This window comes from Prunus mume, linkage group LG3 (assembly GCF_029339155.1).
Source record: "Prunus mume cultivar Tortuosa linkage group LG3, ASM2933915v1, whole genome shotgun sequence".
NCBI classification, from domain to species: Eukaryota; Viridiplantae; Streptophyta; class Magnoliopsida; order Rosales; family Rosaceae; genus Prunus; species Prunus mume.
The window spans coordinates 15,832,317-15,858,233 of NC_142700.1; the positions used below are offsets into that span (position 1 = coordinate 15,832,317).

Genomic DNA, 25,917 nt, shown 5'->3' on the forward strand with positions numbered 1-25,917 from the left:
AATATGCTTTGGTTCCCAGCCACTGTTAATTAAATATTGTATGCTTTGAGTCCAGCTCGCATGATTTTGCTACACACCAACCCATGTTTATTTTCTCTTTTTCTTCTGTTTTTTTTGTCAAACTGCTACATGCACTTGCACGAACTTGTATGGTTGATTCTCGATAATAAAATGAGGTTCAATCAAATCCCATTTGCATCCAAGAAAATACCATTTGCTGAGCACCATGACACAGATTAAGGATCACTGGACGTGCCCCAAGTTAGGATCTTCTAAACTGAAAAACTGTTACAGGGGACATAGTTGAGGATCACAGAGACAACAAGGGAACCATCCACATCCCTATTAATGCCCCCAAGCCAAGATAAAAGGGATGCAGTATTCATCTACAAAGAGGAGAAAGTTTGTCAAACTTCTCTGTAAAACTTACTACAGGCCGATTGAACCTTGACTTGAAAACTTAGGACTCGTTTGAATGCCCCATTGAAATAAAGCCTTTTCATCCATCTAATTATTGCTTTCAAACAAAGCAGTTCTAATTCAATTCATACGTGATGTTGTTCTTGTGCTCTCAAGGGATTTTCCCTTCACCAGTCAGTTTCTTCCCATTGCATGAATATCTCCTCTTCAGATCGCTTTTCCCTCGAGGAGAGGACATCATCTTCTTGGCAAATTCTAGTCAGACTACATTTACCATATTTTAAGACCACAATGTGAAAAGTATTACAACCAACCTCCAAATCACTACAGCATCATCATTGGTTCAAATTATATTATGAACTTTTATTTATTAAACAAAAATCAAGGATTCAAATCTGAGATTTTTATTCTAATATTTGAAGGAAGTTGGGGTTATTTTAAAATTTTAAATGTTTTGATTTATTTAATTATTTTAGCTATTTTATTTTATTTATTGTGTGGTTATAAATATTTAATTTTTAGGTTTTATTTCTATATTGAATGCCTTAATTTTCTAGTTTAATATGGTGAAGGTTACATGTTATTAGATGCCTATAAAAGGCCACTCCTTCACATTTAAACAACCACAATACCATCAGAATATCACATACCACAATCACCACCACAATCTAATTCTCTCATTCTCTACTTTTATATATATTCTCCACTTTCTATTAGGATTTTTGGGCAATGGTTATGTGACTTGGAAACATATTCTTCTGTGAACGTGCTCATAGCGGATCTTGAGTTTGTGTATTAGGGTCGTATCTTGGAGTCTTGTAGACCGTCAATACCTGCACGTAGGGTACAAAGGCTTTAGGACAACATCATTGACGTGCTTCACCGTACCAAGCTCACCTTCTTACTTATAATTTATTTTGCTTTTACTTACCTATCAATTTGTTTTTCTTCGGTTTCATTGTACCTTAATAGCTTTCCAATTTATTTATATGTTATTTATAGTATAAAGGTTTTTGTATTTGGATTTATGGAAAGGAAAACTATAACTTTTATAACAGAAACCGCCCCAGAGATCAGCAGGCCCACACTAGATTCGTCATCTTCATCTTCATTGCCAAGCCCAGAGCACTGTCTTCATTAAGGGCACGCTATCAGTTGTATTGGTAATTAATATAACTTAATTAGTAAATAATTAAACTTTTGTCTAGTAGGAACCTGGGTTTCAAATAGTATTGCAAACTCATTGGTTGTATTGGTAATTTTGTTAGGTTGTTATTAGTTGGTTAGTCGAGATAATCTCTAGCTCAATCAACTATTTAGTTGATTAATTGTGCATTAGTAGGATTGTGGATATTGTATTGGTTTCCTTTTAAGGGTTAATTACATTTTTGGCCACTAGGTTTGGCTGAAAATCAAATTTGGTCACCGTGATTTTAATTTTCCCAATATCGTCATTGTACTTGTACTCGTTAACAAATCAAGTCCAATCCATTAATTCCGTTAGTTAAGTCCAAAAAATAATAAAAATAAAAGACAAAAAATAAGAAAAAATCCCATCATTCGCCAAAAATGATAAATCAAAGAACCCAGCAGCCATAGCTGCCTAGTGCACCCAAAATGGCAAAAACCACCCTCCACCTTCCCCCCTTCCCCACCCAAATTTTTTAAAATTAAAGTAATGGTTCGGTGGCGGCTACAATGTTAGAGCTCCCCTATAATCACAAAGGAGGTTACTGACTTCCTCACCACCTAAACCAACCGCAAACCCAGGTGGTAAATCCATACTGGGCGAACTAGTTTTAAAATATGTTGGATTTTTGTTTTCTTTGACACAAACAAGCACTTGATTGTTAATAGAAGTTCAAATATAAATTTTCTACTTCATTTTACTTTCTAGTTTCCTAGATATGGTATGGATATTTTGCGTCAAATTTTTGGCATCTCCTTAGTGACAATAAGCCTATGATAAAGGGTGCTTCGAGTGTGGGTCTAAGGACCATTGGAAGCGAAATTATCCGATATGAAAGAAGAAGCGGAACAAGATGAAGGATGCCGAAAGTTCAGGCGCAGCAAACGTTTCTACTGGTTGTCAAACCAATGACAAACTTTTGATGGTTACAGATGAAGAGCGTAATGGCGGAATCGTGGCACATTCTTCGGGTAAGAGTTCTACTTCAGTTTGAATTATAGATTCCAGTTGTTCGTTACATGTGTGTTCGAATAGAATGGAGTTTGATACACATGAAGAAAGAAATGGTAGCAATATTTTGTTGGGAGACAAAACAAGTTGTGATGCTTTGGACATGGAAACAATAAAGATCAAGATGCATGATGGTGTTGTTAGTAACCTTAGTTTGGTAAGCCATGTACCGAAACTAAGAAGGAAATCTTATTTCCCTTGGCGCTCTAGATAGATAATGGTATTCGTACAAGGCCAAAGAAGGAAAGCTTTTAGTCACACAAGGTTTAGTAGTGATTATGATAGGGGAGATTCAACCTAACAATGTTTATCAGCATTTGGGGGGTACAATTGCGGGTAAAGTAGAAAATTCTATCAAGGAGGTACTTTGTACCAAAGAAAAGCAAGCAAGGGATCTTACTGTCAAGAAGCCAGTGCAACGAAATGAAGCTACGAGTTTTGCTCAAGACTAGTTGGGGCAAAGAAGGTTAGTCAAAGTTGTATGATTAACAGTTTATCATTAAGGGTGCTTGATTTCAAAGATGTAGAGGACAAGGTCCACAAGGGTGAAGTCAAGACAAGGAATGATGGGGAGAATTTTGGGACGGTGACAACCGAAAAGATGCTTCTTATCAAGGTGGTCATGGAAAGGACTCTAAGGCAAATGGAGTTTGACACAAGGGTTGAAGAAGATGGGCCTTAACAACTCACAAAGAGGTTCTACTTGAGGTGGAGCCTTCATCACAAGCAAGGTCCGAGCTTAAGGAATCCATCAACTATGTTTCAGAGTACTTTAGGGAGCATGAAGCGGGAAAGTTGGATGAGTGCTTTGATGAAAAGGGAGTTAGTTCATAAATCCAAGAGCAAAATTGGTGGCTACGTGGGGATTTATATAACAATGGTTGGTATGCGGTTTCTGTATCAAGATATGTCAAGAATTCAAGGTTCCAAGAAGGCGATAAGCAAAGAGTTTGGCATAAGGGATCTCTCATCCACGCAAGAAGGCCAGATGACCCAAGTTTAGCATTGGGTGGAGCACCTTCTCACCTAAGGTGCATTGAGACAAGAGGTTTCTTGCCATGGTAGAGCTCTTGGGAATTACTAGGACGATTTCCAAGAGGTTTGAAGAGGTTCTAAAGGTCAATGATTTTCACAAGGTATTTAGGCTCGCTAAGGTAGAGATCGTTGATATTGGCTCACCTAAAGATGTGGAATGAGTGAAGGAAACATACAGTCAAAATAGCTGTAGTCGTTCTGACTGGGCTCTACCACTCGAGCGGAAATTTTAGGCGCTCGGCGGCAGAGCGGTATTTCTCACCTTGACCCAGGTACCCAAGCGCCTGCTGTAGCAAACATAGGTGCAAGTAGCTCTCGAGCAAAATAAGCAAATCCAGCATTTATCCTTGCTAATCTTGATAGATTTTCTTTTAGTTTTTGGGTCCTTTCCTATTCCTGGTATAATTGTACTAAAGCCTTATAACATATAAATAGGCACTTTAGCGCTAGGTTATTGTAACGTGAGAAAGCTAAGACATTAAATTGAGTTTCAGCCAAAGGTGAGAGAAAAGAGAGGTTTGTGAGAAAGGAAATGGGATTCTTCATTGTAACCAAAAGGGGTCTTTCATACCAGTGAATTTCTCGGGTGGATAACCAAGAGAACGTAAGCAGGAGGCTGAACCTTTATAAATCTTTGTGTTCTTGTGTGTGTTTGCTTTCTCTCTTCAATGTGTGTGTTTTATTCTCAAATGGATTGGTGTGTGTGTCGTTGCATAGTCCATCAACAAGGTCTTGTAGTGTTTGCGCACAACACAAATTGTATTCACTATGAACATGAGAAACTAAACACCATAGCTAGGGCTTAGGTTGAAGCCTTAAACATGATTACTCTTTTGTTTTGATGCTAGACTTTATGAATTTCTAGATGTTGTTGATGAATTCCTCTTCTCTAAAATAATCTTTCTTTGTTTGATCACCCTTGAAAGTATGCTTCTTGAGATTGTTGGAATTATACGTACCTTCATATTTTCCTAAGCAACTAATGGATGAAGTAAGAATCATCCATGTGCATTGGTTTCTTGAATGCCTAATATAAACACCATGCTATTAGGGTTCTTGTGATGTTCATATTATCTTCAAACTTAATGGTTTTTTCATATGATTAAATCAAAGTACTAAGCACACCTAAATTGATTGTATGGGAAGCATGAGTATTGTAACACTAAACATGCACTTTACTTATTTTAGAGAGAATCATGCATCTCGAGCCGCTAATCCCGATCTTAATTGCGAACATCTTCATCAATGTGTCTAGAATTCATTACTTGAGTGTTCATGAACATGAGTAGAATTGTTTAGGGTGGATTCCGAAAACCTTAGTGTTTGTCACCATATTAAGTTACACTTTGATAATGACATTTGTTGATCTTGTTAAAATTAGAGTTCAGTTACATTTAAGCATTAGAATTACGTCACTTGAATCAAACCCCATCCCCCTTCCCCCTCCCTTTTTTATTTGTGTTTGTTGTTTGAAAATTTGAGTGTTCTTTTTACTTAATTTTGTACACTTCTGTAACTGTTTTTGACATTTCGTCTAAGTTAGGTTCTTCATTTTTCTGTGCTAAATCTAACCATATAAAGCACATAAAATTTGGATTAATGGTTGGAAAGTTACATGTTAAAAATGGAATAGAGGTCGAAGCTGGAAAACAGAGGAGATTTTTTTTTTTTTTTTTTTGTGTCGGAAAAAACAGAGGAGATTCGTTTCTCTCTTCTCTACCAAAAAGCGATTGATTGTTTCCCACAAGTGATCAATCGCTTAGTTTGTTGTCCAGAGAATTCTTCTCTGCCCAAAAGCAATTGATCCCTTTCCAAAAGCGATTGATCACTCCTACAGTACCCAGGTGATAAAGAAGTGATACAATGGTGATACAGTAGTGATACCATGGTGATACAATAGTGATACAAAATCTTGATTGTTTTTACCTTTGGTTTCTTGTTTTGTTTCTTTTATTTTACTTTTTTTTTTCACTCATTTCTAGTATTCCATTTGTATCTTACCTTTGTGATTGTGTTAAATAAGTGTTCTATATGTACTCAAACTATATCCTTATATAAGCCTCTAATTCCTTGTGGGAACGATCCCGTATTTACAAATCTATACTCCAATAGATTTGTACACTTGCGGATATTTTTAATTGGATGATTAGCACATTAATTTGTGCCAATTATTAATACAACAATTTGTTTGTGTTTGTTGTTTGAAACTTAGAGTGTTCTTTTCACTTAATTATGTACACTTTTGTAACTATTTTTGACATTTGGTTCGAGTTGGGTTCTTCATGCTTCCATGCTAAATCCAACTATATAAAGCACATTAGTAACCAAATAGTCTATCAAAACTGAAAGTCTTACAATAACTGATAAACATAAATCTTATTATCTCATTCTAATAATACGATAATTATAACACGTGATTAGGCCAACTTACATAAGTTATCTTACACAAATTTAATTTAATTTCCAGCATAATTATTTTGTATTTGTTTTTTATTTACAGAAGAAGATGTGAAGGAGACCTGTACTGAACCATATATAACCAAGAAAACTGGAACAGAGAGGAGACACAAAGAAAATTGGAAGAGATTGTTTTATTTCCGATTTCATATTGAATTCTTTTACTAAGAGTGCTTTGATTTAATGGCCTCAACCTCAAAGGTGTAACATTTGTGTTAACAAACATAGTTCGAACATGACCTGTAAATGATATAACTTTGAACCAACTAGCTCTTAGGTTTACGATACTTCTCTTCTCAATATTAGAATAAATCTCAAATTTGAATCCCAAATTTATCTATAATTTGAACAAATAATGATGATATACAATGATTTGGAGGGTGGTTGTAATACTTATCACCTTGTGGTCTTAATGTGGACTATAAAAAAATAGTCTCGCCAGAATTATTTTCCAAGAATATGTTGTCCTCTCCTCGCCAGGGAAAACGACCTGAAGAAGAGAAATTCATGCAATGGGAAGAAACTGATTGAAAGTTGCCCTTTAATTTAGTCTTCAAAGACTGAATTAAATAGATATAACTAACACACTACTTTTCTATTTGTGCCATCGCGTGAATTTATTAGTCATATCCGTCTCCTTAGAAGACAGGTCAAAAGGTATCATCTTCTTGGCAAGTAACCTACTCATTTGACAAATAACAAAGTTTTGTGCTTTGACTGAAGAGTTTAATAAGCAACAGTCACTATTATTTGGTGATATTCTTTAGTCACTCCAGCAAATGTCACCAAATAATAATGATTGTTGTCATATTTTTTTAAGCGATTATTAGTATACAATTGCAAATAATTACAATGAGAGTTTTTATTTTATTTTGTTTCAATGGGTGAGGCATCTGCTCTAGCATTTATTAAGTTACTAATACCAATACACTTATTTTTCAATAATTTTTATATAACATAAAGTATGTTGGACCTTAATATATAGGAAAATACATCCCTCCTTCCTTTGTAAGTAGGAACTCTTACATTCCTGTCAATAGTCGTATGACGTGTGTAGAAGTTTTTTTTTTTGTGTTTTTGATGAATTATTTTTGCACATGTGTCAAAAATGAGTATCTTCTTCCAAAAATGAAGGCAAGCAGTAAGGTCTAGCTTCCATTAAATTACCCTATGGATCTTTCCGCGTCATTTAATTTGCTAAAATATAAAAAAAGTCATTTTTGTCAATTATAAAATAATAAAATTAGTCATATTAGATTATGGTTTTCTTGTCAATCTCCTTGAGAAAGCTTGAGAGAAAATAAGTTGGAAGCTAGAGCCAAGAGCCATGGATCCTTCTGTGTATGAGGCTGCAGAATCGGGTGATGTTGGTTTTTTCAGAAGAGCTGATGCATCAATTGATCTTCTCTGTCAGAAAACCCCAGCTCACAACAGTATTTTTCATATTGCAGCTGAATACAAACAAATACATTTCTTCAGAGATGTCCTAGATGATCTATCTTTGCTGTTTTGGGCTCCCAATAAGAAGGGCAACACACCTCTCCACGTCGCTGCTAGAGTAGGCTGTGATGAAATTGTAAAGCTCCTCATTGAACACGCAAAGAAACTTGTGCATATTGAAGGAGCTGACGAGGAAAGAGGACCGACTAATGGTGAAGCTAACAAACTACTTCGAATGACTAATTTTGAAGAAGATACAGCATTGCATGTTGCTATCAGATGCGGTCACGTTGAGGTGGTGAATTTGTTAATGGCTGAAGATCCTGGATTGTGCTGTTTGATTAATTTTAATAAGGAGTCCCCCTTATTCTTGGCTACTCGGCATGGCTTTTCCAGTCGTAGCTCGTTCAATTGTGAACCAGTGTCCAATATGTCCTTCTTTTAGGGGATTTAACGGTGTTACAACTTTGCATGTAGCGGTAACTTATATGGATGAAGAATAGAAAGGTAAATTATGGATTCCGAGTCTCTGCATTTAGATAGTTTGTATTTACCGCATTTCATTAAATCTTGATCGTTGCAATAATTTAACGACTTAAAATATGACACATCAAACTGCAACTTAACATTGTTAAGTCTTCTCTATAAAACATCCTTAAGTCTAAATAAAATTAAAAATTAAAAACAAATAATAATAAAAACAGCCACTCACCCCCAATAACCACCTATGGCCCGCCCAAGTTCCCAACCCAAGTCCCTCTTCACCACTAGCCAACCTCTCCTCCTCTCTCTCTCTCCCCCTCCTTCTCTCGTTTCCCTCTTGTGTTCTCTATCTCTTTGCCCAAGCTTTATACTCAATTGATTTTTTCAAAGAGGAGCAAATCATATATTGGAAAAGAATGGGGACAACGAACTGTGCACCATCCCCTTTATCCTTCCTAATAAGTCAACCCCAACACCCGCATACAAACCCATCAACAAACAATTCACCTCCTGGAAATCAAAATTTAATATCAAACCCTATAATCTCTTTTCAATTATAAGACCTTAAATTTTCTTCCTTCCACCTTTAATTTTTATACGAATTTAGGAATCCCAAGAACCCTCTTTGAAATCCCTTTGTCCCATCTTCAATTTTTCTGTTGAACATATTTTCATTTTGATAATATCTATTTTTTTGTTGCATTTAATATGTATTTGTTTTATGTAAAAATTTATTGAAAATTAGTCGATGGAGCTATGAACTAGTGTGGTTTGTATGATTCAATGTATACTTCGATTTCTAGAAAGACTATATAAACTGTAAGTACAAAAAAACATATTCATTAGATTTTTCCTTAAACTCTTTAACTAGCCCACCAGTTGAAAATTCCTAGTTCTGACCTTGTTCTGTAATATCTTCCTCTCATAACCGTGTATCTAACTTTCGTATAAATGACACACTTAGGTATTGTGGAGACTACTGTGTCGAAATATCCGGATATAATAAAAAGGGTTGATGATGTACTTGGGTGGACTTCCTTACACTACGCAGCATTTAGAGGGAACCTTGAGGCAACTCAACTGTTGATGCAACGTGATAATTCTATTTCTTACATCTTGGACAAATCTAGAATGTCAGCTCTCCATGTCGCGGCCTATGCAGGTCACACCGATGTAATGGAAGAGATGATTCGGTGTCGGCCAGATATTTGTGATTTGGTCAATCATTATGGCCAAACGGCTCTACATGCTGCAGTTTTAGGTGGACGAACAAATGTCATCACGTATTCACTGAACATGTCTAAGCTTGCAGTACTAATAAACGAAGCAGATGTAGATGGAAACACTCCGTTGCATCTGGCTGCCATCAAGAAAAATCCTGAAATTATAAGAGCGTTGACAGGCGACCCTAGAGTGGACAAGATTGCTACCAATAGGAAATTCTCACAGGCCAACGACATTTGTCTTAGCCAGAATATTGGAGAACAGGTATATATAACGAATTTGCAAGGCTATATTTTCATAATTTCATAAACGAAACTAGGTTCAGTTGTTTAAGGTTTTAGAGTTATATTTGCCTCTCTAAATTTTTCAACGTGACAAACGAAACTCCATGATTCTTCACTATCCACCTTTATTTTCCTTCTATTCTCTCTTTCACGTAGTCATGGGTTATGCCAGTTAGCCATGGTTGTGAGCCTACCTCTAGCAACCAAGTTCTAATCCCCCCTTCCTGAATTAAGAGAATTGTGTTCGTTTCATTCCGCGCATATTCAATTTAGGCCTGGAGAAGCAAGCAAACTTGCGCATACTTTAGCCCAGCATGCTTTGAATTTGGAGTCCGGTTTGTATTGGCTGGAAGATGTATCAATTTGGCTTGATTCTCTTATTCAAGCTGACATTTATGTATCTTGTGTTTTCTGTTGAAATAATAAAGTCTTTCAAAAACAAAAAAAGCGGCCAGGTTTAAAAAGCATTAATTCAGACAAATTTCGTTGTGCTTTCTCTATGTTTCAGGAAATCTTCGGCAGTAGTAGTCCTAGGGTTCTGGACAACCTAGGCAGCTCCGTTGGTCTTCCATATTTCAATGGCGAAATCAGACGTGATTTCTGGAATGTTCCCGAGAAGGATACCATTGAAGGCGAGAAAGAACATGAGCAAAGACGTGGATCCAGACTCATGATAACAACGGTTGTTGCAGGCATTACATTTGCAGCAACTTTCGTCGATACTGGGGCACCAGGAAGAAGAATAGAGCTTCAAGTGTTTGTTTTCTTGAACGTATTATCCCTCATTTCCTCAGTTTTTGTGATTTATAATGAAATAGTAGGCAAAATGATGCCAACCCGATCAGCTTCAAAGTTCACTCAGCTTTCGGTCTCAGCAATGATAGTAGCAACTTCTGCGTGGTTGTCTGCAGCGCAGCACGGAGACACCGAATTGAGTCTGCTTGAAAGTGTACAGTTTATAATCTCTGCGATATTTTTGTTTCTTTACTTCTTTTTTCTGCCGGAACTCTTGGAAGCATTGACGATGAAACTAAAACAAAGACAATTATACAAAAGAGGTTTTCATTTTCTTTTTCGTATGTATTAGCTTATGTAAGGAAGAAATTTCAGAAGCAACATGCTTTGTAAGACAAATATATGTATGTACTTTCTTTTTTTCTTTAAATTATAACATATTCATAATTGAGTATATTGTAATATGCTTTGGTTCCCAGCCACTGTTAATTAAATATTGTATGCTTTGAGTCCAGCTCACATGATTTTGCTACAGAAACACAACCCATGTTTATTTTCTCTTCTTCCTCTGTTTTTGTTGTCAAACTGCTACATGCACATGCACATGCACGAACTTGTATGCTTTTTAAGTTTCCCTATTGTGTGGTTTGATTCTTGATAATAAAATGAGGTTCAATCAAATCCCATTTGCAACCAAGAAAATACCATTTGCTGAGCATACCCAAGAGTGAGGATCACTGGACGTGCCCCAAGTTAGGTCTTCTAAACTGAAAAACTGTTACAGGGGACATAGTTGACGATCACAGAGACAGCAAGGGAACCATCCACAGCCCTATTAATGACCCCAAGCCAAGATAAAAGGGATGCAGTATTCATCTACAAAGAGGAGAAAGTCTGTCAAACTTCTCTGTAAAACTTACTACGGGTGGATTGAACCTTGACTTGAAAACTTAGGACTCGTTTGAATGCCCCATTGAAATAAAGCCTTTTCATCCATCTAATTATTGCTTTCAAACAAGCAGTTCTAATTCAATTCATGCGTGAGGTTGTTCTTGTGCTCTCAAGGGATTTTCCCTTCACCAGTGAACAAGGTTGGTTTGGTACACCAAGAAAACAAAACAAAAGGGTCATGTCTATCACTGGAGTTGATCCGGAGCTCCAGTTGATTTGATTCGATTAAAAGTACAGTAAATGATCAATGCAAGTTCAGAGACAAGGTTTCGACAAATTTCAAAGACAAGCCATCTCTTGTTTTATACCCAACCTGATAACATAGTATCTAGCACTATTGGATTAACATTGAATATGGGCAACTGGATCGGTGTGATTTTAGTATGTCAGTTTATATGTAGTCGAAATAAGTCCTCAAACACCATCACTTGGTCTTGGCTGGAATATGGTTCCCTCCAGTTGCAATTTTGTACAGATAAAATCCAGTCATGAGGGCACTGCAACAAATGAAGTGGTTTTAGCTTCAGAAAGTTCAGATATAAGTCATATTAAGGACAACCTATAAACATATATAACTGAGAAGTTCCAATTGAAAGCTTTTAATCATAGGTATACTCTACAATTAGGGACAACAACAGAAACACTGTGCAATTACTACAATACGCTAACCAAATAACTTTATAATTTAACATATGTGAATTGCCTGCCTTCCTGCAAAACCAAACAAAAAACAGAAAGACCCCTTTCCGTTCCTGTTTAAGTTTAACCATATAACAGGAGGGAGATATAGATTCTACTCCAACTCTCATTTCCTATCCTACCTCTTTTAGAGACCATAGATGTATACGGTATACCCGTTCTATTCTGCAAAGATAATTAGATGTAAACACAAGAAAACAGATACGTAGGGCGGGCTGAATCCAAACTTCTGAATTATGATGTGAATCAAGATGAAGACATGCAAGTATGATTTCCCAATGGCACTGATTGTAAGGTCCTACAGCATATATGGCATCTGAAACTCCTTTCAACTAAATTTCAGAAATTAGGTTTCAATAGAACAGATTAACCTTGTTCTATCATTCAGGAGAGCTTCGGTCATTCAGTGGGTGGGGACACATGATTCAAGATTGTCAAGAAAATATGATATGTATTTGGATTAACATTCAACTGAGACAAGTTTTACCAATAATTGATGTCAATAAATTTAAAGACCTATAAATAGCCCATCCTCAACAATCTGCCAGTCTTCGACAGAAAAACTTTACAGTTATACATGTCTTTGGGAACATAACCTACCATCCCAAATCTACTAACCACAAGAACTATGTACATGCCTTAGGTGCACAGACTCATTACCAGCACAGTAGTAACGATAACATTTGTTCAATTCAATCTATGCCAAAGCCAGCTAGCGTGGAGAAAGAAGATATTCTAAACATCATATTGAATTTGTTTTTTGGAAACAAAATACAGGCGCTGCAATGTAGGAAAGCAGTCATATGCAGCAATAAATTAAAACCAGACGCACAAGGTACATAAAGTACTTCTGATGTTTATAAACCAACAGACTGAACCATGGCACTCAAAACTCAGATGCAGTAGTATGAGGTAGACAACCATAAAAGGGCACAATGAAACTGAACTTACCTGATGCCAGCAACAACACCAGCTGGCATGAACTTAGAAGTTTGCACATACCGCTGTCCCATGACCCATGTGAGTATGGCAGCACAAACTGTTTTAAGGTACACGAATCAGTTCCAAAAAAAAAAAAAAAATCAAAGATTGAGCATCAACATAACAGTGGGCAGGATGAAAAAAGAAAAATACGAAGAAAAAGAAGAACAGAATGCAAACTCTCTCTATCTCAATCTCTTCACTTCTTAAAATTCTTGAAATTTTGAAAGGCAATCACTGAGCATATTACACATAAAGCACATCTTTCAAATCACCCTACCAAGTTTGCAATCACTAATAGATAAAACTTTTTAGTTATAAGATATGAAGAAATGTTACTTAAAGTAAGCCTAGATATGAACAGAGGAAATGCTTTTATATGAGTTGGGATCCAAAACTTCAGGACTTTTTTGGTGTCTCCAGCATTGCTCAATGAAGAAATGCCTAAATCTGTTATGGATGTATGAAACCCATATCCGCAGACAAACTATAAAGATTCAATTAACAAACCTAGAAACAGTTTTCAACAGGAAATAGGCTGAGGCTTCCAATCATGGAGAAGCACACAGCTTCCAAATCAGTAGAGAGAACAAAATAACAACCTTGAAAAAAAATCCACATTTCCTGCATATCAGCAAAGTCAATGCTATAAAATTAATCAAACTACAAAACTTGCATATTTTGTGATCCATTAGTGTTTTTCAAAGCATTATCTCAAGAAACAAAGACCCAGATCACGATTTAATTGCTTTTCTTTTCACCTTAACTTCCTTTAATTTCAGTGAAGCATCACTAACACATCTGGGATCCAGACCAACCAAAATTCTAAAAGCAAAAAAAGAAGCCTACCCGTTTCAAGAATCAAAGCAGGGTACGAGTTCTTCTTCCTCTCAAAGGCTTTGAGACTGAAATAGCCGGCAAGAGTGAGAAGCAATCCAATGCCCACACCTCCAGCCAAAGAAGCTGTGCTCCCCTTCCTAAAGTACCCAAATAATCCTCCACCGATCAGCAGCAACCCGTACGGGATCGTGAAGCAGAAATCGTGCATTTTCTCCAACCGGGTTTCTCGGAGAACTCAGATTCTCGGGAAAATCACACCAGTTTTTCCCTCACAAATAGAAGAAACAAAAAAATTTAAAGAAAAGACTTTTGGGTTTATCTTTAGGTGTTTTTTTTTTTGAGCCTGAAATGTCATAAACTACCAAATATTGGCGCGTGGAAGACAGTTGGTCAAAAGGCTAATGTGGCCAATCATACCAACTCCACAGTTTGTTTTTGTTCATTTCAAGATAAGCCATTGACTGAGGACATTTTCTGTATCAAATTAAAGCTGTTGGATATGCCACGTGATGAGTCTCATCGCATTCAAGTTGGATTTTATTTTTTTATTTTCCTTTATCCTAGAGTTAGGAAGGAGAAGAGAGTGGGAGTAAACTCACACATGAATATCATATAAGAAAAATTTGTATGTCATTGGAAAGTAATATTTTGTTATCCCATTCAATTACGTTATGCCAGATGGAATTTTTTATTATATGCGGAGGAACATAATTGATTGAGATAACAAAATAGTGTTATCTCTCTGACATGCAAGTATTTTTTTGTTTTTGTACCATCAAGGAATATTCTTGACAATGTCATGGTGGGTTTTGAAATTATGTATACTGTCAAAAGGAGGAAAAATGGTAAGCAGGGAGCTTTGGCCATTAAGCTGGATATGGCTAAGGCTTACAACAGGGTGGAGTGGTGTTATACTGAGGCTGTTATGCTACGTTTGGGATTTGAACAGGAATGGGTACGACAAATAATGGATTGTCTTTCGACTGTTTCCTTTTCGGTTTTGTGGCATGGAAATTATTTTGGTCACTTCAGTTCACAGCGGGGTTTACGTCAGGGCTGTCCATTATCCCCTTATCTTTTCTTGTTTTGTGCTGAAGGTTTTTCTGGCTGGCTCCGTTTTGCTGAGAGGAATGGAAGTTTAATTGGTGTCTGTGCCCCCATTACACATTTATTATATGCATATGACAATTTATTATTGTTGGAGCAAACTCCAGATGTGTGTGTATCTTTCAAGTATTTGAGGAAGTAGCATGTCATGTAATTAATTTTTAGAAATCAGCATTGTCTTTCAGTCCTAATACTTCTCTGGACTTCCAACAACTAGTGACTGATTCTTTACTCATTCCGGTAGTGGTTTTTCATGAGTTTTATTTGGGTTTGCCTACTCTGGCTAGTAGTTGGTGGCTTGGGCTTTAGAGATTTTGAACAATTTCATAAGGCTTTGGTGGCTAAACAAGGTTGGAGGCTTCTCATCAACGCAAATTCTATTGTGGGCAGGTGTATCGTGGAAGGTATTTTCCTAATGGTGATTTTTTGAATGCTCCATTGGGGAATTCTCCTTCAATTATTGGAGATCTTTAATTTGGGGTTGGGAATTGTTGGCTGCTGGTCTTCGTTGGAGAGTAAGAGATGGTTTATCAATTAAAATTAATTGAGACCCTTGGTTGCCTCTGCCGTCCTCTTTTCGGCCTTCTTCGCCTCCATTTTTTGAGGATGATGCTACTGTTCACTTCTTAATAGATTCAGTTGGCTAGCGGAATTTAGACTTACTTTCTGCAGTCTTCTGGAAAGAAGAGGTTGCTGCTATTCTGTCAATTCCTTTGGTACCAAACTCTTCAGATAGGCTAATTTCGCATTATACTGTGCTTGAATGGGAAGTAATAATTCAGTGGATTTGTTATGGTCGTCCATCTGGTCCTTGCGAGTTCCTAATAAATTGAAGGTGTTTTTATGAGGTTGCTGCTATTCTGTCAATTCCTTTGGTACCAAACCTTTTTAATCGTCAAATTGTTCTCAATTCACTATGTTTTAGGTGATCTCAATAGCCTGAAATGTCCTAGTGCATGCTCTCTAGTTTTGTCGAATGTCAATGGAGGTTTGGCAGCATTCACCTATTCATGACTTGACTGTCCCCCTACAGCTTGGTACTCTTAAGGAGTTATATCGATATGCTTCCTCGGTTTTGACTAATGACGATCTAGTCTTCTTTGTTTTTCTGAGTTGGGGATTATGGAGCTCTCGTAATGATCTTTTATATTCTAGCCGAAATATTTCACATCTTTGTCTTTTGGCTCATACCCGAAAGCTTGTTTTGGAATATCAACGGGCTATTATTTAATGTCTTCTCATGTTCCAGCAACTAATATTGTGCGTCATTGGTCTCCACATATTGGTAATTTTGTGAAGACAAATGTTGATGGTGCTGTCAATTTGCTATTTGGCTTTAGAGGTTTAGGGGTTGTAATACAAGATAGTATGGGTGATTTAATGCTGGCTGCCTATAAAGGTCTTCATGGCACATTTTCTCCTAAAGCTACTGAACTTTATGCAACAATTTTGGGATTACATATTGCAAGTCAAATGGGGCATTGTTATGTCATTTTGGAAATATATGCTAAAGAGATTATTATGAATCTTCAAACTTCTGAGCAAAGCGGGTCAATGGAGGGTGCTTTAGTAGATGAAGTCAAGGGCCATTTTAATCGCTTTGTTCATATTTCTTGTCATTTTGCTCCTCGAGAGTGTAACCAGATTGCTCATCTTTTAGCTAAGCAGGCGCTCGATTTTCAAGTGTAGTTAGAGGATGGTCCTTTATGGATTTCTGATATTTTGGCCAATGACAAATTATTTTCTTAATTTAATTTTATACTGGATGTGATGTAGTGGTACTCTTTTTCCTTGACCGGTTTTTCCTCTATTTGGGGTTTTTTAAAAGCAAGATTTTAATGAGGCCACACTTGTTACATTACTAAAATCCAATTTCTTTTTGTACTCTAACATTGTTGTTTCAATGAAGTTATCTCACTTTGATAAAATAATAAAAAATAAAAAAATAAAAAAGAATAATATATTTTTAAAAATAAATTAACTTAGAATAATTTAAACTATTATTTGTATTTTTTTTTTAAATTTGTCAAACCAAGCGTAGAGACTCATTAAACGACGTGTCGTTCTCCATATTTAGCTGCCCGTCGTCTTATCATTGATTCTTTTCTTTTGTTTTTCTACTATGGCTGCTAGAACACATAGATGCCTGTTCGGTTCTCGGACCCGAAACAACCATTTCTGCACACTTCTCCGAAAGCCCTTCTTTCTTCCTCAAACCCTAAAAATGGTGGCTACCCAGGCTACTTCCAAGAGACCCATTTGCCCGTCGTGCTCCAAACCCATCCGGCTCTGCCTCTGCACTCGGATTCAGACCCCGGGGCTCCATAACTCTGTAAGTGTGACCATTCTTCAACACAGCCTAGAGAAGAACCACCCGCTTAATTCCACTAGGATTGCCAGATTGGGCCTCAAGAATCTCAACGTAGTTACCGTTTGTGACGTAAATTTTGAAGCCCGGTTCGTTATCCGGTCGCTGGACCCGTATTCTCAAACGGGTCCTGACCGAAATGGTTCAGAACGTTCAGGTTTTGATCAAGTTGTGGAAAGTAGAGAGACCCAGAAGCTGGTTTTTAAGTATTGTGATGAGGTCAGTTCAGGGAAGGAAAATGTGGGAGAGTCAGAACTTGGGTTATCTGCAAATTTCCCAAAAGAGAAAAATATTAGTAGTCTGATTGAAAGTGATGAGAAATGCAAATTTGGGAGTGAGGCTCAAAACCAATTAGGAGGTGTATATTTTGTAAGCAATTCTGGCTTATCAACCAGTGATGTATTAGTTGTAGGGCAAGAACATGAGTTCACTGATGATAAGCACTTAGATGGACAAGACAATGCTGATGAGGTTTCAACTGCTACCACATTGGATGCAGTATCCAAGCTTTCCAACGAAGGTTTTGATTCAGTTGAAGGTATCCAAACTGGTAATGATGTGCCTGTTATAGCTGCTACCATTGGCAAGTATGGTGTCATTAGCTCTCTTTCCCATATTTGGATGGCAGAAGGCCACTGTAAGAATCCAAATTTCGATACGATTTTAGACAATGCGCGTGATGCTCTGGCAGAGGGGTTTGTTGTACAAAAGTTGCAAAAGCAGCCATTGAAGGGAAGTGAGGAGTTGAATGAATATGTAGAGTTTGAAATGGAGGTTCCTCCTGGATCTGTACTCTTATTTCCATCTGAAGAAGCAGTTAGTGTCAGTGACCTTGAGGCTATGAATCAAAAGGTGAAGAATATGATTGTTTTGGACGGAACATGGTCAAAGGCAAAGAGAATGTATGTGGAAAATCCCTGGCTGAAACTCTTGCCACACTTGAAGTTGGAATTGGACAAGATGAGCTTGTACGATGAAGTGAGGCTTCAGCCGAAGCTGGGATTTCTGTCCACCATTGAAAGCATTGTATATGCACTGCAGGCAGTAGGGGACAGTCCTGAGGGGCTGGACAATCTCTTGGATGTTTTTGAGTCTATGGTTGAGGACCAGAAGCGATGTAAAAAGGAGAGATTAAGCAACGTCTCCCCGTCGGGGTGAGTGAGTCTTGTGCTCAATTTCTCACTTTACACAATTTTGACATCATCTGGAAACCTAGTGATGAAAGCCATATTCAAATGTACACCATTACATTTTGATTGATGTGGTCAGTGGTCACTGAAACTCAGGTTGATTTTTGAAAAGTGGTAGCAGTATTGCCCCATTGTAGGTGCTGGGTTCGTGTTTCAAAGAAATTGTTTGTGTAAGCCATGCTTCATGAATATCAACAACAAACATGACATTTTTTGGTCTTTTATGGTCTTTTTTATTTTTATTTTTTCCTCTTCTGTTATGTATGCTAGATTGATACAGCAATGTATTAGACTCTGTTGCACTGATACACCATATATATGAGACTCTATTGCACTGATACACCATATTTTGGGGGTATGCGGGTATCCGATATGGCATTGATACGTATTCGATATGCCAAATTTTTCTGGCATGTTGACTTTACGATACGGCTCCGATACTCCATTGATATGGTAACGATACACTAGGGACACGGTCATGATACGTCAAGGGATAAAAACGAAAATGTTTTGAAAATTTGTGGGTGATTTTGAAAGTTATTGAATATGTGGAGTTAAAATGTAAACTTGAAACTTAAATTTTTAAAGACCTTGTCTCTGTCAAGAGGCTAGTTCTTTTGGGCGATTCAGACGGCAACCAAAAAAGAAGGGTTAATTACAGTTTGATACACTGTGTTTACACCCTTAAGATATGTTAATCCTTATCTTTTCAATTTTTACAATCAGATATCCAATCTTTTAAATTTGTTGACTTGGTTTTGCCGTTAGGGTTTCTGTCAGATTTTTCTATTAGTTGCCTACGTAGAATTATGAGTCCACAATTTTCATTTTTTGTTAATTTTAAAATGATTAAAATATTTTTTCTTTTTTCAAAAAAAAAAATTTGCAGAAAAAAATAATCCTCCCAAACTGCTGCGATTTTCTTCTCCCCTTCATTCCACCATGACCACTCGCAGCCATCCTCCAAAACCCCCACCTCCAAACGAACCCAGGACCCCAGCCGGCAACCACCCAGACTCCCTCCCCCTACCCCCGATTTCTTCTCCCCCTGCCCCGACCCTAAACTCCCCCACCTACCAACCACAGCTTGGCGACCACTCTCTCCATCGTTCAGAGCTTGTTCCCGCCGTTGCCGACGCTTTCCGGCGAGATCTGACGGTCTGCATCTCTCTCTCTCTCTCTCTCTCCTCTCCGCTCTCTCCCTCTCTCCCTCTCTCTCTCTCTCTGTACAAATTAAAAAACCAACAAATTAGAAAAAAATAAAAATAAAAAAATTCGTTGGTTTTTGAATTTGGGTGTTGAATGTGGTTATGAGAATTTTGGGTTGGCTTGTGTCTTCTCCCCTGTTTGGTAGATCATGAACTGATGGAAAGAAAACAAAAGGCAACAAGTTTTCTGTTCTCAAGTTTGAGACTTTTGCAGTTTTGGTAAATTTCCCATTTTTGCAAAAAAAATCGTTGGTTTTTTGTCGGTGGGGACTAGAGGTGTCAAATGGGACAGGCCATACCAGCAGGGCACGAGCCCAGCCTGTTTAAACGAGGCACGGCACGGCCCACTTAACTTTTTTTTTCTTTCTCAAATGTCAAAATGCAAAAATTTGACATCTAATATCATTGTTTATATGGTTTTTTTAATTTTTTATAATCATAAACATATTTGATGTCTTTCATTTTAGGGAAATTTCTTGGATCCTAAATTAATTAAACATATCAACTATAAATTAATTTAACAACATTGGACTTGATATCTAATTAGTACATATGACATATACACTTCTCTTATAATCAAAGCAAGACATTTCTTCACATATAAAATAATAAGTTGTTTAAAGATGAAAAGTTGAAGTGGACTTTGTGGAATTGTACACTTTTTGCCCTCTGCTTTTTATATTGTTTGGATGTTTGATTGATTAATGTTTTCAAATAATTCATCATTTTTTGTCTCTAATTATATTTTTAATGTTTATAATTTGAATTATCAAGTGAAAAAACTTCAAATTAAATGGGTTAGTTCTTGGGCCCAAGTATGGCACGAGCACGAGCACGGCCCATTGTCCGTTTCAATGTGGACATGGGCTTTGGGCTTTGGGATCAAAGATTTTACTAAATGGACCGGCATGGCACGGCTGATAAATTAAAATGGACCGACTTCGGCACAACACGAAAACTTTAAAAGCACGAGTTTAAATGGGATGGGCCAAGACGTGCGTTTGACACTGTAGTGGGGACCTGGAGTTTGGAGTTGGGCAGGGGAGAAGAAATCGAGTGGAGGAGGGGTCTATGGTTGTGGGTGGGGTTTTAGGTTGGTTTGGGTGCGGGTGGTGGTCATCGGTGAATGGGGGAAGAAGAAAATCGCGAGAGCTCTGGTTTGGGAGGAATTTTTTTCTCTTTTTTTGTAATTTTTTTGTCAAAATAAATATTTTAATCAATTTTAAATTAAAAATGTGGGACCTATAGTGCCACGTAAGCAAACGGAGGAATATGACAGAAATCCTAATGATGGAACCACATTGTAACAATTTTAAAAGATTGGGTATCTGATTGTAAAAATTGAGAAAATAGGGACTAATATGTCTTAAGGTGTAACCACAGGGTACCAAACTGTAATTAACCCAAAGAAGAAGAAGTAGAAGGAAGAGAACCCACCAGCAGTCTCTGTCGCACCCATCGTCGTCGCCATCTCAAATTCATTTGGTTGGGTGGGTTTCTTACACAGCTCAAGGTTTTATTTGTGCTTTGTTTATGGATACTTGTATTTTGTGTGTTTTGTTTAATTTGTGCTTTGTTTGTGGAGATTTGAATGAAGTTATGTATTTTGTTAGAGCGACTCCAGCGAGGAGCCCAAGCCTCGGGTTGGGGGGAGGCAAAGCAAAAAACCCAATTCCAGTGGAGAAGGCTTGCCCAGGCAGAGTTGGGGGCCACGAGCCTAAGGAGGAGGAGTTTAGCTGAGTGCGAGCCCGAGTTTTGGGTGATGTCATCGCGACGCTGTGGCGTCAACCCACTCATATGATTTTTTTGCTACATGGCGTCGTCTTGGCTCTCCGATCGGATTTTTTTCCAATCCCAATTTTTTTGCAATAAAATACTAAAAAATTTGATTTTTTTAAAAAACCCAAAAATTAATGAATTTTTTCTATAAATACCAGCCAATTTTTAAAAAAATTTATCTGAAATTTGAAATTGAAAATTTTATCTGATTATAAAATATGAATAGTATTGACGTAGAAATCCAAAAATCTTATCCGAAAATATTATCCAAATTAATTATTGAGGTAAAAAAGTTGTGAAAAAACAAAAAATGAATAGTAATTGTCTTTTGTCACGGTGGAAAGCATGCATTCTTCTTGCAGGCAATTACTATTCAGCGTGAATAATCTTCTTGCAACAAAAGCAAATGGGTGGAGTTGTTTTTAATGTTACTGCCCACATGAGGTTATGTGTTTTGTGCTTGTTTACGATATTGCCCCTTCATTTTCAACCCGCAGTACAGTTTTTCCTCGGTTCACTCTTGACTTCAATTCTCTGTTGCAATGCTTAAGCTACTCCCATGGCGTTCCTCACCTCACAAAACTCTAACCCTAGACCCGGCCAAACCCTTTATCTCCCTCTCTCGCTTTCTCAGCCATTCTCTCTCTGAAGACCAATACGAAGACGACCCTCCTTTCTCTCCAGTTTCCAAACCTCCGAAGCCCAAGAAGAACAAGACACAGAATAAAGATCCAGATACGAAGAATGAACCGACCCGGCCTCTCAAGTCGGACCTACCCTTCGACTTCAGCTACTCGTACTCAGAAACAAACCCGAAGGTCGAACCTATTGCGTTCCGGGAGTCGCCCAAGTTCTCTCCTTTTGGGCCAGGTCGGCTTGATAGGAAATGGACCGGCACTGTTGCCCTGACCCAACAAGAAGTGGACTTGAACCGGGTCGTGGAGGAGAGGAAACGGGTTCTTGGAGACCCACTAACGGAGGAGGAAGTGGCTAAGCTGGTGGAACGGTACCGTCATAGTGATTGTGCTCGGCAAATCAACATGGGTAAGGGGTTAGGATTTAGGGTTCTACCCTGAGATTAACTATGTATTGCATTGTATTCTATTATATGCAGTTCTTTATATATGTTTTAGGCTTGAAAGTTGGTTTCGTTTTGCAGTCATTTTTATGAGGGACTAAATGATTTAATTTTGTATCAGGAAAGGGAGGAGTTACTCATAACATGTTAGATGATATCCACAACCATTGGAAGCGGGCAGAAGCTGTGAGGATCAAGTGTTTGGGAGTGCCAACTCTTGACATGGACAATGTTTGCTTCCACCTTGAGGTTTGAACTTAACTCAGTCAGCTCCAATTATCTGGATTTGGTTTTGATTTTTGGTGTTCGGAAATTATTAGCTCATGGAGATACTAGTGTCTGTGCAGGACAAATCTGGTGGGAAGATTGTCTACCAGCACATTAATGTCCTTATTTTATACCGGGGTCGAAACTATGATCCGAAGAATCGACCTGTAATACCTGTAATGCTCTGGAAACCGTACACTCCGATATATCCCAAGCTTGTAAAGAATGTTGCTGATGGCTTGACATTTGAAGAAACGAAGGAATTAAGAAACAGAGGACTAAATTCCCCACCTGTTATGAAACTTAGTAAGTGTCTTATCAAAAAAGAAGGAAACTTAAAGAAGTGAATTTGATTTTTGGGAAGTTTCAGATGACGCTTTGCTTTTCTTTGTTGTTTATAAGTAAACGGGATATGGAAACAATTTATGGTTCCCTTCTGTTAGCTTGCTTTTTTATTGTTTGATGTTATTCCCTGCAGCTAGAAATGGTGTGTATGTGAATGTTGTGGATAGAGTCAGGGAGGCTTTCAAGACTGAGGAGGTAGTGAGACTAGACTGCACGCATGTTGGTACCAGTGATTGCAAAAGGATAGGCGTGAAATTAAGGGTAGGACTTGTATTGGGTTGAATTGGAGTTTTCTTTCTGTTTAGGTGGTAGTTGTGGGTCTCTATTCCGTTCTTATGCTTCTTGTTTTCTGCATCTATCTCGAGTTGCTCCCTTAAGTGATCTATCCCCTTGTGTATTCTATATATTCAGGATCTGGTACCTTGCATCCCTCTTTTGTTCAAGGATGAGCAGATTGTACTCTGGAGGGGAAAGAGAGATCAAGAAGAAGACTCCAAGTGCAGGGATAGAAGTGAAAAGTTTGCAGATGCTTAAGTGTGGTCAGGTTTGGTACTCAATTCTAAAAGAAAAATTCTCAAATACAAATCCCAATGCTATATCTGGAAAGTTTTTATGTCAAAATTTTGTTTGTGACACAATGCGTTAAAATGTTGTATGCCAAATACAAAAAAAGTCTTCCAATTACTATTCTCTTGTCAACCTCCATTCCTCTTGCATTTAGTTACAACTCTTGTTTTCCTTCACCACTGACTACCGCTATATCTTTAGGCTCATTATGTTCGCTTGAAGAACCTAGAAATGGATTAAAAATTCAATTTAAAAATTAAGAATAAATTAAATGACAACCGAAGGGATAAATTAATTGACATGAGCTGTACATCACTTGTCACATCATGTGGTATTAACGTGTGGTCTTCCTAGCATTGTTGGTGTTATAAATGTCTATGCTTTTATGCACGGCACACACAAAAGTTTTATGAATCCATAGACAATTTTACACTGACACGGAATACCCCACTTGCATGGTAGAATGACCCAGGTCCTTCTACCATATTGATGGTTGTATGGTACAAGGTGTTAGTGTTATGGCTTCATAACACCTTTTGTGTGTGGGTTGGGCAAAAGTTTTGTTGGTTTAGACTTTCGTGCGTGTCTGGCTCTACCATATAGCCACTAATTAGATGAAGAAAGAATCCATGAACTTTAGAGCTTTCATCCATTGTTTGTTGTCAATTTTCAATTGTTCTCTCAGTGCGTATTCTCATCACAGATTAGGAAAGGAGAAGACAATAAACAATAAGGAAAATTTGGGAATGCATTCGGAACTAATTAAGATATATATAGTAATCTGCAACAATTGGTTGAGGATCATCCAAGATCAAATTTTTGAAAACTTAAATAATTTTTTAATCAGTTTGTACGTCGTATACCTACCTTTTTATTTATTTATTTATTTATTTATTTATTTTATATAAACATTTCAGGTCATTTTGGTAGAAGCAGACAGAACTTTTAGGCATTCAAGAGTTACATACAAGACAATGAGAGATCAAGAGTTTTTACATCTTGTTAAAATACAGCTATGAGGAGCTGCAACAAATTTCGGGTGGCCTCAAAAAGTAGGCAACAAGATGAAACAACTGAAATAGACAATCTGACTTTTCTGTTTTATTCCTATTTGCTTTTTATAGTTTTAATATCTAAACTTTAATTCACCTGCAGCTTCTTCAAGTGATAGTACTATATTACTCAAAGAAAAATAAAATAAAGCCAAAGGAATTGATAGTTGGATGATGGTTTGGTGGATAATATAGGAACATTGTAACTTGGAGGAGAAATTGCGGTGGAAAAAGTAACAGTAGTTGGAAATCAAATGTTTTCTTTGGCACACAACATTGGAAGGTAAAGTTCCAAATGTAGTATTTTGGTAGTGTAGCTTGTCAAATATAGCATTGGCATATCAGTTAGCTCTTGCAGACCGCTAATCACTCATCTCATCCAATTCACACAGGTCTGGTGCTCACCAATTCAGGTCATAGTCTTACTGCCAATGGTTTAATTAGTCTTCTCCAACACCCAGCAAGCTACAAAAAAGGAACTCTATCGAAGATGATCGAGTGCGCTTAGATATGTGGTAGGAATGATACCATGTTACGTTCTCTGCATGTGTTGCCAGTAGACTGAAGAAGTTGGTAAAATCAAATGAGGCAGTGCCATTTCATATCTAACGGATCTCATGAGGACGTTCTTAATGTACAAGCCCATTATGCTGCATTAAAATGAGAAGAATTTCAGAAGGCACTTGGGAGACCAAAATTTCCCACCTTTTGGTTCTTGTTAGTATTCAAGTTTCAATTGTAATCTCTTTGCGCATGCGTGTGACACCTTTGTAATCTAATGTGAATGTATTCTTTTTTGAATAAACTCAAAAATGATTGCTTTTGTGAATTTTTCTTTTTTAAGTAGTTTTGAATTGTTGCCTTACATTTTTTTTAAAGCAATTCTTGAGGCCTCACCTCACCATGCCCCTATGGTTTTTTTTCCCTTTCCTTTTTCTGGAAATGATCTTTGTATATTTGTTTGTTCAGATATATACTTCGTATTGCACCATGGAATTGTTTTAGAACCAAAAGGAAGAGAGAATTGTTTTTAAGATATTTGGGAAACTTTCAAAAATAAAACTGGGGCTGACCATGCCACACCACAGATGTGCCAATATGGTTAAAAGAAACATTCACTAGCCATTGGGGCCAGGAACTTTTAACCAGAGTTCTGTATGATCTAATCCTTCGATCCTGAATGTATAGCCAGAAAGACATACTGCCA

At 37.3% G+C, this 25,917-nt stretch overlaps 4 protein-coding genes, 1 long non-coding RNA gene and 1 pseudogene across 20 annotated transcripts; 5 read left to right on the forward strand and 1 right to left on the reverse strand.

Moving 5' to 3' along the window:
• The first annotated feature begins 7,439 nt into the window (after nucleotides 1–7,439).
• On the forward strand, nucleotides 7,440–10,630 carry LOC103326514 (protein ACCELERATED CELL DEATH 6-like; annotated as a pseudogene). The gene is made up of 3 exons (XR_016125330.1): nucleotides 7,440–8,059; nucleotides 9,000–9,523; nucleotides 10,052–10,630. The product of XR_016125330.1 is annotated as a protein ACCELERATED CELL DEATH 6-like (transcript).
• Nucleotides 10,631–11,410: 780 nt separating this feature from the next.
• On the reverse strand, nucleotides 11,411–14,089 carry LOC103326475 (protein FATTY ACID EXPORT 6). Its single transcript, XM_008228708.2, has 3 exons — nucleotides 13,759–14,089; nucleotides 12,880–12,967; nucleotides 11,411–11,726 (listed from the first exon to the last, which is right to left on the reverse strand). Exons 1-3 carry the CDS (start codon nucleotides 13,955–13,957, stop codon nucleotides 11,654–11,656), a joined length of 360 nt encoding a protein of 119 aa, XP_008226930.2. The 5' UTR covers nucleotides 13,958–14,089; the 3' UTR covers nucleotides 11,411–11,653.
• Nucleotides 14,090–15,838: 1,749 nt separating this feature from the next.
• Nucleotides 15,839–16,545, forward strand: LOC148918877 (uncharacterized). The gene is made up of 2 exons (XM_089048727.1): nucleotides 15,839–15,989; nucleotides 16,106–16,545. The coding sequence occupies exons 1-2, from the start codon at nucleotides 15,839–15,841 to the stop codon at nucleotides 16,543–16,545; spliced, it is 591 nt and encodes a 196-aa protein (XP_088904853.1).
• A 433-nt stretch (nucleotides 16,546–16,978) lies between these two features.
• On the forward strand, nucleotides 16,979–18,634 carry LOC148918878 (uncharacterized). The gene has a single exon (XM_089047710.1). It carries the CDS (start codon nucleotides 16,979–16,981, stop codon nucleotides 18,380–18,382), a length of 1,404 nt encoding a protein of 467 aa, XP_088903836.1. The 3' UTR covers nucleotides 18,383–18,634.
• Nucleotides 18,635–19,272: 638 nt separating this feature from the next.
• Nucleotides 19,273–21,341, forward strand: LOC148918879 (uncharacterized). The gene is made up of 3 exons (XR_016125446.1): nucleotides 19,273–19,572; nucleotides 21,006–21,112; nucleotides 21,236–21,341. It is a non-coding gene; the product is annotated as an uncharacterized LOC148918879 (long non-coding RNA).
• Nucleotides 21,342–21,851: 510 nt separating this feature from the next.
• LOC103344395 (CRS2-associated factor 2, mitochondrial-like) lies at nucleotides 21,852–25,539 on the forward strand. Of its 15 annotated transcripts, none has more exons than XR_016125068.1 (8): nucleotides 21,862–22,445; nucleotides 22,601–22,728; nucleotides 22,827–23,052; nucleotides 23,225–23,352; nucleotides 23,503–23,635; nucleotides 24,589–24,710; nucleotides 24,814–24,993; nucleotides 25,103–25,539. XR_016125068.1 is itself a non-coding variant. In XM_089047949.1 (6 exons), the coding sequence occupies exons 1-5, from the start codon at nucleotides 21,944–21,946 to the stop codon at nucleotides 23,623–23,625; spliced, it is 1,107 nt and encodes a 368-aa protein (XP_088904075.1). In that variant the 5' UTR covers nucleotides 21,864–21,943; the 3' UTR covers nucleotides 23,626–23,635; nucleotides 25,103–25,539. The 15 variants fall into 15 exon arrangements, 1 of the variants encoding a protein (XP_088904075.1); XR_016125073.1 differs by having other exon boundaries at nucleotides 24,906–24,993; XR_016125069.1 differs by having other exon boundaries at nucleotides 24,595–24,710.
• Nucleotides 25,540–25,917: the final 378 nt, after the last annotated feature.

Coding starts and splice junctions, on each gene's coding strand:
- LOC103326475 (XM_008228708.2), bottom strand. CDS start 13,957: ATGCACGATTTCTGCTTCACGATCCCGTACGGGTTGCTGCTGATCGGT. Junction 12,968..13,758: donor TGCTTTGATTCTTGAAACGG/GTAGGCTTCTTT, acceptor ACCTTAAAACAG/TTTGTGCTGCCATACTCACA. Junction 11,727..12,879: donor GGTGTTGTTGCTGGCATCAG/GTAAGTTCAGTT, acceptor CATTTGTTGCAG/TGCCCTCATGACTGGATTTT.
- LOC148918877 (XM_089048727.1), top strand. CDS start 15,839: ATGGAGGTTTGGCAGCATTCACCTATTCATGACTTGACTGTCCCCCTA. Junction 15,990..16,105: donor TTGGGGATTATGGAGCTCTC/GTAATGATCTTT, acceptor CTCATGTTCCAG/CAACTAATATTGTGCGTCAT.
- LOC148918878 (XM_089047710.1), top strand. CDS start 16,979: ATGGCTGCTAGAACACATAGATGCCTGTTCGGTTCTCGGACCCGAAAC.
- LOC103344395 (XM_089047949.1), top strand. CDS start 21,944: ATGCTTAAGCTACTCCCATGGCGTTCCTCACCTCACAAAACTCTAACC. Junction 22,446..22,600: donor TGCTCGGCAAATCAACATGG/GTAAGGGGTTAG, acceptor ATTTTGTATCAG/GAAAGGGAGGAGTTACTCAT. Junction 23,053..23,224: donor CCCACCTGTTATGAAACTTA/GTAAGTGTCTTA, acceptor TATTCCCTGCAG/CTAGAAATGGTGTGTATGTG.